The 14,832-nt window shown below is 46.0% G+C and overlaps 3 protein-coding genes across 6 annotated transcripts in view; 2 read left to right on the top strand and 1 right to left on the bottom strand.

Moving 5' to 3' along the window:
- Positions 1–4,014, top strand: part of pde4ca (phosphodiesterase 4C, cAMP-specific a) — a 37,159-nt gene extending 33,145 nt beyond the window's left edge. For all 4 annotated transcript variants that reach the window (XM_080503563.1, XM_080503561.1, XM_080503562.1 and 1 more), the window contains 8 exons: positions 17–189; positions 276–374; positions 503–667; positions 783–882; positions 1,005–1,159; positions 1,244–1,366; positions 1,499–1,681; positions 1,761–4,014. In XM_080503563.1, coding sequence (XP_080359689.1) covers positions 17–189; positions 276–374; positions 503–667; positions 783–882; positions 1,005–1,159; positions 1,244–1,366; positions 1,499–1,681; positions 1,761–2,264 — 1,502 coding nt within the window. In that variant the 3' untranslated portion in view covers positions 2,265–4,014. The remainder of the gene's footprint in view (positions 1–16; positions 190–275; positions 375–502; positions 668–782; positions 883–1,004; positions 1,160–1,243; positions 1,367–1,498; positions 1,682–1,760) is intronic.
- A 2,210-nt stretch (positions 4,015–6,224) lies between these two features.
- LOC308135523 (ras-related protein Rab-3A-like) lies at positions 6,225–10,503 on the top strand. Its single transcript, XM_080503572.1, has 5 exons — positions 6,225–6,304; positions 7,729–7,953; positions 8,425–8,543; positions 8,764–8,888; positions 9,805–10,503. Exons 2-5 carry the CDS (start codon positions 7,729–7,731, stop codon positions 9,993–9,995), a joined length of 660 nt encoding a protein of 219 aa, XP_080359698.1. The 5' UTR covers positions 6,225–6,304; the 3' UTR covers positions 9,996–10,503.
- A 1,850-nt stretch (positions 10,504–12,353) lies between these two features.
- LOC308135520 (transcription factor JunD-like) lies at positions 12,354–14,349 on the bottom strand. Its single transcript, XM_080503567.1, has one exon. The coding sequence runs from the start codon at positions 14,074–14,076 to the stop codon at positions 13,129–13,131; it is 948 nt and encodes a 315-aa protein (XP_080359693.1). The 5' UTR covers positions 14,077–14,349; the 3' UTR covers positions 12,354–13,128.
- Positions 14,350–14,832: the final 483 nt, after the last annotated feature.

Consider the following 14,832-nt stretch of genomic DNA (forward strand, 5'->3'; position numbering starts at 1 on the left):
CGACTTACTCTGACAGAGAAGCAACATGACATGGATATCATGTCTCCACCCGCTAAGGAGAAGGACAAGAAGAAGCGACCCATGTCCCAGATCAGCGGAGTCAAGAAGGCCACCCACAGCCCCAGTCTTGCCCCCTCCACCATCCCTCGCTTTGGGGTCAACGCAAGCCAGGAAGGACTCCTATCTAAGGTACACGTTTCTTCCCTGCAGCTCAAGCTCTATGTTCTCCAATCAACTGTGTATTTTAATACTTGATTATATCTACTCACTGGCAGGAGCTTGAAGATGTAAACAGATGGGGTATTGACATCTTTAAGATCTCAGAGTATTCTGGAAATCGCCCACTGACGGTCACCATGTACACAATCTTCCAGGTGAGATCTCAACGTTTGGTGCGAGGCAGGAGTTAATGAATATTAACAGTTTGGAACATTGTGAAAAAAAACAAAACTATAATGATCTCCTTGACTCACTCGGTATCTGGTATTTTCTATCACTGCAGGAGCGTGAACTGCTCAAGTCCTTCAAGATTCCTGTGGACACTTTCATTACATTCATGATGACTTTGGAGGATCACTACCATGCTGACGTGGCGTACCACAACAACATCCACGCGGCGGACGTGGTCCAGTCCACACATGTGCTGCTGTCCACCCCTGCTCTGGAGGTATTCACTGTCGATGAGGCAAACAAAAATCTCACCAAACCACCACTATTAATGTTCTGATGTGTTGAGCACCCACACACTGATATTGACCGTCTTCTTGTGTATGTCGTCCAAGGCTGTGTTTACCGACCTGGAGATCCTTGCCGCCCTGTTTGCCAGCGCCATCCATGATGTAGACCATCCCGGAGTTTCCAATCAGTTCCTCATCAACACCAGTGAGTTTGCGTATCTCCTCTTGGATCATTTTTCAATTTGTCTGGGCGCTGAGTCTGTTTAAATAGCGTGGACGGGGTACCTGTAAACACACGCAAACTTTTCTCGGTCTGTTTGTGTTCAGACTCAGAGCTGGCCCTGATGTACAACGACTCCTCTGTGCTGGAGAATCACCACCTGGCTGTTGGTTTTAAGCTTCTTCAGGAAGACAACTGTGACATATTTGAGAACCTCAGCAAAAAGCAGAGACAGTCACTGCGCAAAATGGTCATTGACATGGTAAGACAGCTTTGTTTCCGGCACCGCCTTTCTACCTTTAAGCTTTGTATTCCAATCAATGCGACTTGATCGTCGTTCTTGCAGGTGCTGGCTACTGATATGTCTAAACATATGAATCTGTTGGCGGACCTGAAAACCATGGTGGAGACTAAAAAGGTCACCAGCCTCGGAGTCCTACTCCTGGACAACTATTCGGACCGCATACAGGTGAGAACAGTTTTCATCCCCCCCCCAAAAAAACCTGTATTTGAAACAAAGAAGTGGAATAAAGACTGTCATTCCGCTATAAAAAATATCTGCGCATTTAATGTGTCTCTGGTCGTATGTTGGTCACTGCAGGTTCTCCAGAACATGGTTCACTGTGCGGACCTCAGTAACCCAACCAAACCTCTTGAGTTGTACCGCAAATGGACGGACCGCATCATGGTGGAGTTTTTCACCCAGGGGGACAGGGAGAGGGACAAAGGCATGGAGATCAGCCCAATGTGTGACAAACACAACGCTTCAATTGAGAAGAACCAGGTACACGTTCATTTACTTTAAGTCTTTGGAGTGTTTAGGATGTGCAGCGGAGTCACTAACATTTATATCTGCCTTCTAGGTGGGTTTCATCGACTACATTGTTCATCCGCTGTGGGAGACCTGGGCCGACCTGGTGCATCCCGACGCTCAGGAGATCCTGGACACGCTGGAAGATAACAGAGAGTGGTACCAGAGCATGATCCCCCACAGTCCCTCGCCCCACCCAGAGGGCCCAGAGGAGGAGGCCCTCACTGAGGAGGCGTCGGGGCTCGGAGGCGGCGGCGGCGGCAGCGGCTCCACCTCAGTTGACAAGTTCCAGTTTGAGCTGACCCTGGAAGAGGAAGGCGAGTCTGACACAGAGAGTCCCACTGAAGAAGAGGAGGGCTACACCGGCAGCCGGCGGCTGGAGCTCCGCAGAACTGAGTCCAGCGGGTTCAACCCAGCGTCCAGGCGGCTTCCCAAAAGGCTCACGGGTGACTCGGGCAGGACGTTTTCTTTAGACTCTGAAAAGGATATGGCAGAAGACAGAGAAACAGACCAAGAGGGTGTGTCTGGGGTACCACGCTTCAGACTTGGCACATAGCACCTGTCAAAAGAGTTTATCTTTTGGCCTTTTTGTTTAACGTTTCTTCATTTCTGTCCCTCGTCCTCTGCCACTCCCGTTGTCCCACTCCAAGTAGACACCACCTCTTGTTTCCCTGTGGCGAAGGGGGGACAAGCGAGACTTGGGGTGGGGTGAACAGGAGCGCAGGTGAGTGCGGAGGGTTTTAGGAAGGTCCGCAGTTTGAGGCAGCAGTCACTTGCACTGGAGAGAGACGGCTGGACGGAGTCACTGTTCCAGGACTGACGGGTAACCAAGTTTCTAGCTGGTCCCTAGTTTTCTGTGTCTTTCGTTCAGACTTCAAGTGGATACAATTCTACAGAGACAACGAGAAGTTAGAGAAAACGTTCTTTTCCACCAGCCTGCCTAAGGTCTCCTATAGCTAAAGACAAATCTGTCTTCCTCTTTTGAAGTATTTTGTGAGGAACGTGAGGAAGTGATGAGTGATCTTCAAAACACAACAGTCTTTTAAGACCTCTTGCCAAACTTTACAGGGACATTGCTGTTTTGCCTGCCTTTTAAGTTGTTCTTTCGTTGTTTGTTTGTTCATTCTTTCATTCAGATCCATTCACACTAAAGGAAGATGCAGTCTGAGAGCAATTTAAGCTAAGTGGTGGCGGAAAAGAAGCTATCCACACTTTTATGCAGGAAAGTTTAAATGTAGCACATTTTCTATGGGACTCCATCACTGGTGTACATGGACGCTCCTCCCAGCCGGTGTTGCACAGCTCTTTGTCTCTGCAGTTGTTCTGGAGGAAGACTTCCATGTGACCGAGCAGGCACTAAATGCTAACCTCATGTCTGCAACAAAACTGGTCAGTACAGATGATTGTAGGTGGAGGTGGAGGAATGAATATGCAGTGCAATGTGAATGTGGCGCCCCCTGGTGTCCACAAGTGCAACGGACGACCTGGCGCTGAAGGTACTGAGGCGAATGAGCTGCAAGTGACTAGAAAAATACATTCACGATTTAACTGACAGTAGAACCCCACAAAATGTCAGTTCCGTTGTGGTTTTGTTGCACATGTTTTCTTTTTAGTTTCTGTGTCATTATTATTATTATTTTTTTAATTTGTAGTCACACTTACTTTGCATTCTTGATATTTGGCACCTCGTTGATCAGTTTTGCCTTTTGAGTTTAGCACTTTGTGGTTTCGTTCACAGCTGGCCCTCACCGTGGGTATTTAAGGGCTTGAGCCAAAACGTGAACACAGCGGAGGCTGTTGACTGAGACACAGCAACTATTGTAGACATAATGCAAAAACTAAACGCTAGAGCACAGCCACCAATGCATTAAACTGTCCTGTCAGATCCATTATCTTCAACACATAATTACCCGCTTATGTCCACCTGCATCAAATACCAGAAGCACATGGTTTGTGAGAGACGGGCGTTCGCACCGTTGTAACTGTAAAAACCCAGGAGGTTACCAGGAGACAGATCCGTGTGCCAGAAATGTTCCTCTTTTTTCCTCTCATTGATCAATATATCGCTCTTCACAGGGACAAAGTCAATGACAAAACAAGTGCCAAGCAAGCATGACACAACCCGTACTGTAATTTCCATTTTGCCACTGGCTACTTTCCATCAGTGACTGATAAAGTTGGTTGATTGTAGCACCCCGTGTGCCAATCTGACCTCAATGTCTCTTTTCCTTTTTTTTTTCTCTTGTTCACACAGTAACAGCAACTGATATTGTCTTAAAACAGTAGTCTGTGTGTGTGTGTCTGTGTGTGTGTGTGTGTGTGTGGGGGGGGGGGGGGGGGGGTGAATGAGAAGGTAGATTCTAAGTGTTTGCTTAGGGGAAGAAAAAAAACAAAACAAAAAAAACCAAAGCACTTTGTAAGGTACTTTTACAACAGTTCTGCGCTTCCAGTTCAGTCGAAGACGTAAAACATGACTGTTTAGTAGCAGTTTCTCTTTTTTTCTGTTGACAGAGAGTCTGGTAGATGGACGGAATTGCTTAAAGGTAAAAACGTTCGGCTCGTCAGAGAGATTGACATGTTTTCTGTTATTCTTTTATAACCATCTGTACAAACAACGTTGAAATGCGTGACGTCGGCTGCAGGATTCAAACAATAGCATAAGAAGTACTAACAAATATTTGCCTCTGGAGAAAGGTTTCATTCTATTACCATAAACCTTTTAAAAAGTGTGTTTTAATGTGCGAATGAATTGAAAGATCTTTTTTTTTTTGGATGCCTTATTTTTAAAGTTGAGATTTGTTTCCAGGTCACAGTTGTGTTCACTGGCATGCTGGAGTCAAATATGTGCAATCCTTTCTGTAGCCATGAACAGCATCGAATAGAACAACCCTTGAGGATGCCTTCAACACTAAGGACTATTTAACATCTTAACCAGCTCAACATGCAAGGTCTGTCGTTCTGCATGTCACTTATTGTTTGAGTTTGTACATTTTCCTCACCGAACTTTGCGTACAACTTATTTATTATTTCTATATTATCTGTCAACAGCAACTGAGACAAACGGCGAGACTTCTTGGTTTTTTTTTTTTAGTCTGACATTTAGTACTTGTAGGTTAATCTGTGAGAAAGTCAAATGGGGAAAGAGTTCAACTATTATGCCGCTTTGTTTCCTTCTATATGTCTGATAATAACATTTTATATAGGCAAAATACTGACTTTCGTTGTTTTCCATGGTATAAAACTGATTGAGTGACACATTTCTGCTTGGGTTTTCAGAAGCATCTCTTCTCTCTTCTGTTTCCTCCTGTGCAGATCACACTCTCTTATGGGATCTCACTGATTGTGTGCTGATCCCTCACCTGTTTTTTTTTCTTCTTGATTCATAGCGATGGTAATATAGTCACACAGCCTCAAATGTCATCCTGCACCAGTATTTCTGTTCTTAGAGACTTTATACCTATGGGGGATGAACTGAGACGCTACAGCTTTGACAATCCAAACTCTGCTGTTTAACTGTGGGTGTGTTAGCCCTCTCTCCAACTAGAACTGTATGCCTTGCCAATAAAGGAAAAAGCTCCTCACTCTTTTACGTGTTGTCGACTCTGTTTGTGTGAGATGTGCTGTTCAAGTAGTCACATATTGTCATTGTTGACATATAATGGGAAACGTGCTATCCAGTAGGAACATACTAAGGGGAAAAATATCACTTTTTCAGGTTGGATTCCTGCATTAAATCCTGAAAGAGCACTTTTATTTCATGTATCAGCTTCTAATCTTAGTGAAGCTGCAGAAAACAATGCATGTCGAATGCACCGTGGAGAGATTTATACGTGTGTGAAATGTGCAGATGGTGCCGACACAAGTGCATAGAACTGTATTGTATAAAAGATCAGTGAAAAGAAGACATAGTATGGTTGTGTTTGCACCTGCTATGTGTTGTTGCGCAATCAATGCATCTTCTTCAATAGGAACACTCAGAACATGCAAACTCCAAAAAGAAATCCCTCTATAAATCCATAGATGATATGGGGATAATCTGCAGGAATCATTTAAAGATCACCATATACTGTAGTTAATAAGAGGTTGGATATGACTGTGTTAAATGGCTTGTTGATGCCTTCTTCTGCTAAATTTCAGTAAATGTTTCAAATAATGAAAGGAAGTTGTCTTGCGTTTAAATAGGAGCCAAGCATAAAGAGAAACGAGGTTAAAAAAAAGGTGTAGTGGGGGAAGAAAATGACTCGTTTGAAATGATGCAGTGATTCTATAGTAGTGAGATAATAGTGATAATAATGATTCACTTTTTTTTTTCTTCAAAGCACCTGCTGGATTATAAAATTAAATATATTTTCGGGGGGGGGCGAGCGACCGTCTTCAATGAGCGTTACATCGTAATCTACTTCTATAAATAATTATGAATTAAAACGGCATGATTCAAGGCTGGGTGGGCGGGGCTTGTGGGAGCGCTCTCTCCTCCGATTGGTCGAGCGCCTCGTCAATCATCCTTACGCTCAGCGAGACGGAGGAGCTGCTGCTGCAGGTGTAAAGCTGGGCTCGGAGCTAGCCGAGGGGGACACCGAAAACTCACATTTCAGGGTAAAGCCTGCGTTTTCTCCTCTTCGCGGGGGCCGTTTTACCCATTGCGGTGTTGGCGGACGGCATGCGGACTATAAATATGCGGCGAGGGTGGCGATTTGGAGTGAAATTTTGGTCGCAAATGGGCAAAAGAGTAACCTTCATTTGACATAGCTGGGGATGCTTAAGCTAACGGCCGCTGCTGTAACGGGAGCTGCGCCAGCCGCCGTACCAAGAGATTTGTTTACAGCCGAGTCGTATTCATTTCCCTTCGCTTCAAAACGGAGCTAAAAGACGTTTTGCTTTGTTGTTTTTTTTTGTTTTGTTTTTTCTCTCTCAACTCTCCTGGTGGTCCAGACGGACCTATGTACTGTGGACAGGTGATGCGGGGTCCAGGCCGTGTCCTGATGGAGTAACGGGAGGGGGGGGTTGGGTATTTGTATTCTGCCATTGATGCACCGAGGCCGACCAGATAAATGTTGGCCAGCCAGATGGTGCGGGGTAATTGGCTGTGCGCCGCGGCTCCTCGGAGCCTCCCGCCCTCCTGGACGGGACGGATAGTGAGTTTAGCCGATGCTTAGCCTGCTAAGCCCTGCCACTTCCGTCCTTTTATCTGAGAGGAGGTGTGCGCTCCTTATCCCACCACCAGCATCCACAAGGGGGGTGAGGAGGGGGGGCTTCAAGTCTGGGACCCATATGTCCTCGGATGTTAACCCCGTCGCAGTTATCCTCTGATCGCATGATTGAATTAACCCTGACCGCTCAGGTGAATGGCACCGATCATAGCTGTTGAGATCAACCGGTGGAGTAACTTTATAGGTCACGATGACCTTTTTTTTTTTATAAATCTTATCCTGACTTGGATCACGTATGGGTTTACATGCAGCACTGAAAAGTCTGTTTATTCATAATTCTTTGTGTTTTGAGGCGTATTGTGCAATTTTCTTACTTGATAGTTGTGTTTTAAGTTTGAGCAGCAACAGCACTTTGGAAACCGTGAATAATTCTATAATCAAGTGGGACTTTGGTTGTATCTATTCCCCGAGGTACTGAACCCCCAACACGGCTCCCATTGGAGTGACCGCGACTTGCATGGCTGCAGCTTCCAAGGGTGTGTGAATGTGTGCGTGAATGGGTGAATGTGATGAACCACGTAAAGCCACTGTTGGATTCATAACATTCAGTGTTGATCCATCACTCCTCAAAAGATGTTGCAGCCTCCAGATAATGTTTGTAGTAACTTTCAGGGTTCGATTTGGTTTTTTTTGTGTGGAAAATGCTTAAAATGTGATATGATATGTGATATGAATTTTAAAAAAGCACTTTTGGTAACACTAAATTTGGCAAAGGATTTTTTTTTTTCTTTTCCAACAGTATTTAACGTTGTCAGGTATGTTTTGTGAGTCAGAACGTGCTTGATGGCTGTGAACTCCCCTCCCGTACAGATGGCGTCTGCAAATGCCACGTACGGACAGAAGGAGTCCTCGGACCAGAACTTCGACTACATGTTTAAAATCCTCATCATCGGCAACAGCAGCGTCGGAAAGACCTCCTTCCTCTTCCGCTACGCAGACGACTCTTTCACCCCGGCCTTCGTCAGCACGGTGGGCATCGACTTCAAAGTGAAGACCATCTACAGGAACGACAAGAGGATAAAGCTGCAGATCTGGGTGAGGGAGGGAACACATGAAGTGTCCAGACGACCGACTCTCCCAGTCGGAACCACGTCTGTAATTATAAAGGCTTCACGCGCTCCACAAGGCCTGACCCTGAGGTCAGCTGATTAGCGGCCACACCAGAAGAATACGTTAACGCTCATGGGGAGTTTTTCCTCTCTTTGTCTTCAGGAGTTAAATGGAATAAGTGTCAAATTCTTAGCAGGAGTTTGGCGTATGTATGTTTTTGTTTCTGTGTCCATGTCGGTGTCGACACTCCAGCCTGAGTTCGCTATGTTACTCAAACCCTTTTGTGTGTGTGTGTGTGTGTGTGTGTGTGTGTGTGTGTGTGTGTGTGTGTGTGTGTGTGTGTGTGTGTGTGTGTGTGTGTGTGTGTGTGTGTGTGTGTGTGTGTGTGTGTGTGTGTGTGTGTGTGTGTGTGTGTGTGTGTGTGTGTGTGTGTGTGTGTGTGTGTGTTGACGTTAGGACACCGCCGGGCAGGAGCGCTACAGGACAATCACTACAGCCTACTACAGGGGAGCCATGGGCTTCATTCTCATGTACGACATCACCAACGAGGAGTCCTTCAATGCTGTGCAGGACTGGTGAGGGGCAGCTCGGCTCGTCTCCGTGCAAACAAATAGCGCTCCGATGAGCCACGTGCACATTCTGCTAAAGAGTCGTTCAGTGCTCTCTGTACCAGTTTAGCTTCGCCTTCATCTGGCACCGTGTCAAACCCCGAGAGTCGGGTCATTAATTTTTTTCCCCCCCTATTTACATGTGGAAAGAGATTTGAAGGCTCATGGCCTTGTGTTCCTCACGCAGGTCGACCCAGATCAAAACGTACTCCTGGGACAACGCTCAGGTCCTCTTGGTGGGGAACAAGTGCGACATGGAGGATGAGCGCGTGGTGGCTGCGGAGAGGGGCCGGCAGCTGTCGGAACAGCTGGGTGAGTACGGCCCCGTTCTGGATCCAACCTGGATCCCACCTGTCTGTTTGTTTGGAACCTCTGAGCGATTATCTCCCGTTAACATTTCCGTGATGGTCAGACGTCCTATTGTTTTTTTTTTTTAAATCTCTTGGGGTTTGTAGGAAAGTAGGAAATGGTTGATTTCTTAAGCTTGTGGTACTATGTCAGGTTTATATAAGATATATTATCGCAATTCGAAACTGAGTTTTTGAAGTTACACCATATCAAAGGCATGCCAACAAGCCATACGAGCACAAGACTTAACTAGCAGCATGTGTGTGGTTTTAACCCTTAGCGACCCGGAGCAACCCTCTTGTTCCTCTCTCCTTACAGCCAAATGTAACATGAGCGTATTTAGGGTAGTGATACAGCCTCATAATCCCACATGAACCTCAGTGGACGAGTTGTTTCTTTACTAAAATGAGACAACCAGTATGAAACAATGAGGTCTCCCCTTGCTGAACTCCAAAACGTGAAGCAGCTCCGTGTGCTGGACTGAGATTGTTGAGGAAAACACAATAACTCGACAATCTACAAGGGCGAATGTCGCTCTTCTATACTGGCTGTGGATGTTGGATTTAAGATCCTTGCTGGTTACGTCGTCGCTCGCCGCTATCCAAAGCATTTAAAATTCTTTTAAACAGATTGTTAAAAACCCCCAAAACAAAACAAGATTCCAGCACCTGCAGCTCCTGTCTACCTCAGTAAAAACAAGTATAAGCATACCAACGTTTCCATTGTCGGAACACTTTGCGTCCAGAGGAAAGCGTCCTCATGCACGCTCCGCCTGCGTGCCCAGCGGCCTCGATGTGGCCCTGACATCACGGCATAAATGGATTAAGCGGCTAAGCCTCGCATCGAAACGGTAAGTGTAACTGCATCTGTCCCCCGGCAGGCTTCGAGCACTTCGAGACGAGCGCCAAAGACAACATCAACGTGAAGCAGACCTTCGAGCGCCTGGTGGACATCATCTGCGAGAGGATGGCGGAGAGCCTGGACAACAACGACCCCACCGTCACCGGGGCCAAGCAGGGGCCGCAGCTCAGCGAGCAGCCGCAGAGGTCCCATCAGGATTGTGCTTGCTGAACGCACACACACACACACACACACACACACACACACACACACACACCAATTCTTACATCGCTGCCCTGAACGCCTCACACCTTATTTTCATTTTTCAGTTTGTAACTCGCGTCTTATTTTCTTAAACGCAGGGCGATAAATAGGCTGCTTTCCACTCTCCACCCCTCTGTCTCCACCGTCCACATGAGCTGCCTCTCTCCAAAGATGTGCTGTTGTCTTTCCAGATATACTGTCAGAAGAGTTTTGGGTTTTTTTTGTTTTGTTTTTTTCTTTCAAGAACACAAGAGATTTATGTGATGGTGCGGATTGAGTCAGAGGGGTGCAGAGCATTGAACAGCGTTCCAGGTGTCCCTTCTTTTTTTCTTTTTTTTTTACCTCTAGGTAGACACACGGACACATTATACTGTATCCTATGAGTTTGTTTTTTTTTTTTTATCATCATGAGAATATTTAATGACCAGAAGGCAGGCTGAGATCAGGCCGCTCCTTATCGACGTGTGTGTGTGTGTGTTTGTTTGGAATCAGGTTGAATTCCAGCAGGTTGTGATGGAGCGGCGTGCCCCCCCCCCCCCCCCCCCCCTCCACTCTGCAGTAACGCCTCCAACCTGAATGGGGACCGAGTATTTGCAATCATTCTGCTTTTAATCCCGCTGGAAATCTCTTGGTTGCTGTGGATAGTTGAGGTCTTTATTTATTTATTTATTTTTTATTTCATGAGTCGGTCAGATGTGGGTTTTAAGCCTGTGAAATCATCTTTCCAGGGTGTTTCTCTTCTTGAATACAGGCAGGTGGTGCATATCAGACTACTAGGACAGTGACGTTGTCATATATTACATTTTGGGCCCTTGTTTAGAAGTTTTTTTTGTTATTTTTTAAGTCGTCCCGACAAAATGTGGATAGCGGAGTGAGCTCCTTTGTTCAGCTCTTCTTCCAGGCCACCAGATTTTAGACAATGTCTTGTTGGGTTGTTTTTTTTAAGGAACACCAGCAAAATCTAAGATTATTGGATCTCTTTAACCAGATGAAAGTTTATAAAAAAAATTTTTTTAAGTGAATATATGTGCATTTTAAAATGTATTTATAAATATAGAGTATGAAATGAAAGCAGGGATTTGGGATGTTGGGTTCCCGTGCTTATATTGGGAGGCGTCTTCAAAGATCTCGTCGTCTGGTTTGATTTCTTTTGTTTGTTTAGTTTTTTTAAGGCAAGAAATCGATGGTTTTAAGCGCGTTTAAATGTGGACATGTGAGTCTTGTTTCTCGGCCGGTGTTTTCAGTACCAACCTTTTGTGAGTCCCGCGTTCACAAGCGCTTTGCCGCCTCACTTATTTATTTTGTATTATTTATAACTTAATTTATATTTTAAGGTGCGGTTCTTCCTAGATTTCTGCGCTTGACTTTTTAAAGAGATGTTCAGTAGTATTTATTTGCTTCCACTGTCCAGGTTTTTAAATAATAACAATAATAATGAAATTGTGTGTGTTTACATTTTGAGATGCTTCCTCTCGAGGAAGAAAAAAAAAACATTCCAAGTATGAAACTCTTAATCGAGTCTTTAGTGGGGGAAAAAAAGAAAAAAGATTCTTGTACTTTGACATCAGTTGTTTAACTTTCTAAGACCTCCGAGTGTAAACGCAGACTCCGCCCTCATAAATCAGCAGCCTCTCATCCTGCTGGAGGTTACCAACGCAGGTGAATGTACAGTTTGTATTTAGAGTCTTTATAGAAGTTTTTTTTTTCTTTTTTCTAAAGTTAAAGCCAAAAAATATCGCTTGTTAGATTTGTGCTGTCAAGCTTAGCTGTTGTTTTTTTTTTGGGGGGGGGGTGGGCATTTAAAATAGGGATAGTTTTGTAAAGTAAACTGAATACACTGAACACTTCATTAAAAAGTGATTCTTACACACATTGGTTTTGTTTGTTTGTTTGTTTTTTCTTTTCTTTTGTTACTGTATTTATTGTGTTTTGCTACTGGAAACTTGCTGATGACGTAGGAACACATACAGAGCGTCTCCTCCTCCTCCTCCTCTCTTCCTGTCAGTCATAATAACCCCTGTAAATGAACTTTCTGCCCATCAGGCATTCGTTGTGTGAATTGTGCTGTACTTCTGTAAAAACCAGGTTTACGAAACACTGAGGAGTCAATAAATGAATTGTTAAAAGCTGGAATGAATTTGTTGTCTGAAAGCGACTTGTGCAGCTCTTTGTTATGCCCAGAAGAGGGCACAATACTGTAATAATGTCTCGTTTTCTACCTTTTGAGTTGTTTGACCATCTATGGCTTGGTTCGGCTTCTCTAACTTGCTCTTAACACAACAGCCGGTGTGTGATGGAGACGATCCTGCAACGATGCACTGCAGCTTTAGTAATGTAGTGAATTTAATAAATGTCTGGCAGAGACCTGTCCATTACAAGGATACATAAGGTTATTGTTTTTTTTTTGTTTTGTTTTTTTCTCAGCACGTACACATACATTCATCAAAGTTTGGCGACTGAACAAACTACACAGCAGCCACCGATACAAAAATACAATGGTTAAAAGCGACAACACATGCAGTGTTCAATTAGGAGGGAAATAAGACCATATGTAAAATAAGAAATGTTTCAGTAAATAAAATAGATACAATTTTGTCATTGCGAAGTGCTTGTAAACAAGTAAGGCATTATATTACACGGTGGATGGCAGCACTTGGTGACACCCAGGTGTTCGGTTGCACCCTTGTCGAGATTGTCCAGCTTACACACACAGATAAACGCTATCTCACAGCAGTCCAGTGGATAGCACTTTGCTACATGGCTTTATACCCCTGCTTCACACCCAGGGCAGGCTTCCAGGACTCCAAACAGGCTGCAGCTCCTTAATAAAAAAAAACACTGCATGTCATGAAAACATTTGACTTTCCAGTTAATCCTGCAGCTCTTCTTCGTCCAGGGCCTGTTTTGTTTCTGCAGTTCCAATGTCTTACTGAACGAGGCCTTTCAATGTGCAGGATTGCACGAAGTCTCTGGCAAGGATCTTTAAAAAAAAAAAAAAAAAGTTCTTTTTTGTTTTTGTTTTTTATTTTTATCAAATTGGATAGGGAAGAGAAAACGCCCCCTCCGTCGCAGGCCTGTTATCCCCAGAGCACATCTGGCCTCAGTAAGCTTGGACCTGGTTCGGTAGGAGCTGACAGCCGCTGCTCACATGGTTCATCACCTTCTGCTTGAGCTGGGCCACTTGCTCCCGGAGGACGCTGGCCGTGGAGGCCAGCTCGGTGTTCTGCGTCTTCAGCGACTTCACCTTGTCCTCCAGCCGCGAGATCCGCTCCAGTTTCCTCTTGCGGCACTTGGACGCGGCTATCCGGTTCCGCAGCTTCTTCCTCTCCGCCTTGATGCGCTCCTGGTTGTCCATGTCGATGGGCGACAGAGGGGGACTCTCCCCGAAGCTCTGCATGTCCGGCACGGTCTGCGGCTCGTCTTTCACCCCGCCGACCGACTGGAGTCGTGACAGCGCCGCCGCGGCCGCCGCCGCCGCCGCCTGCTGCTGCTGCGCGCTGCTCAGATGAGCCGGGGGCGGTGGGAAGGGGATGGTGTCCGTGGAGTAGTTGATGGTGGTGGCTCCCAGTGGGCTGGCCGCGTAGCCGTTCAGGGTCGTGTACACCGGGAGGTCCGACGCCTGCAGTCCGACGGAGCCGGCCGCGTTGGCCGATCCGAGCAGCTCCAGGCGGTCGACGGAGACGCAGCCGGCCTCGCTCAGCTGGTTCTGCTTGTGCAGGTCCTCCAGCGCCTTCACGAAGCCCTCCGCGAACTCCTGCTCGTCGCTGGCGGACTTCGGGTAGAGGAACTGGGAGGCGGTGTTGGCGGAGGTGACCAGACCGTTGGACTGGATGATGAGGCGCTCCAGGTCCGGGGAGGTGAGCTTCAGCAGCCCCAGGTCCGGGGAGTTGAGGAGTCCGTCTGTGTCCCGGAGCGGGTTGGATTTTAGCTCGGCGTTCTGCTCTTCCAGGTTCAGATTAATGTCCTTCTTCATCATCGTGCTGTGGGAGTAGGTGCCGGAGAACCTCGGAGTATTCACCACGGTGCCTGGGTAGAGGCTCGTTTCCATTCTACACCCTCATGAGAGGGAGAGTGGATCGTTACGCATTAAGGATCGATGAACCGTCACTTCCCGGGCATGAGGAAACCATCTGATCCTTGTTGTTCAAGCGATCCGACTTCCTTATTCCACGTTTATTCGGCGTTTGTCAGTCTGTCAACGTGTCGTCCACCGGAGCTCTCGTGCCGGAGGGTCTCTGGTGCGTCTCGCTCGCGCGCCTCCGATATTGTCTTTTCCCGATGGCACGACTGCTATGCGCAGCGCCAGACCTCGCTCGCTTTCTAGCCCTAAAAATTCCATTATGTCACTCCAGAGCGCGGAGATTGGCCCAAAATGACGTTGGTTTCCGGTTGGATTTGAATAAGGGGCCGAGCCGGTCTTTATTGCCATGGAGACTTTAGGTAAACTACAAACAGTGCAATGCATTGTGGTTTGATGTCATAGCATAAAAAAGCTCAGGGTCGCCAAAAGTGAGCAGAGACTGGGCGGGGAAGGTGTAAGAGGCGAAGGCCAAGGGAAAGGAAGAACACAAGGAACAGGCTCGACAGAAAATGTTCCTTCAGTTGAGGCGTAGCGCCGCCACGAATAGAAAAGAACAAGATAGAATACAATGAGAGGCTTGCTATCTTGTTGTGGTTTGAAGTAAAACTTCAAATCAATGTTATAACACATTCACGAACGTAAAACTGATTAAAAAAAAAGTACTTTGGAAAATAAGAAAACACAATAAAGAAGATTAACAAAAAAAAAACCTGAAATCTGATG

This window comes from Blennius ocellaris (assembly GCF_963422515.1).
Source record: "Blennius ocellaris genome assembly, chromosome: 10".
NCBI classification, from domain to species: domain Eukaryota; kingdom Metazoa; phylum Chordata; class Actinopteri; order Blenniiformes; family Blenniidae; genus Blennius; species Blennius ocellaris.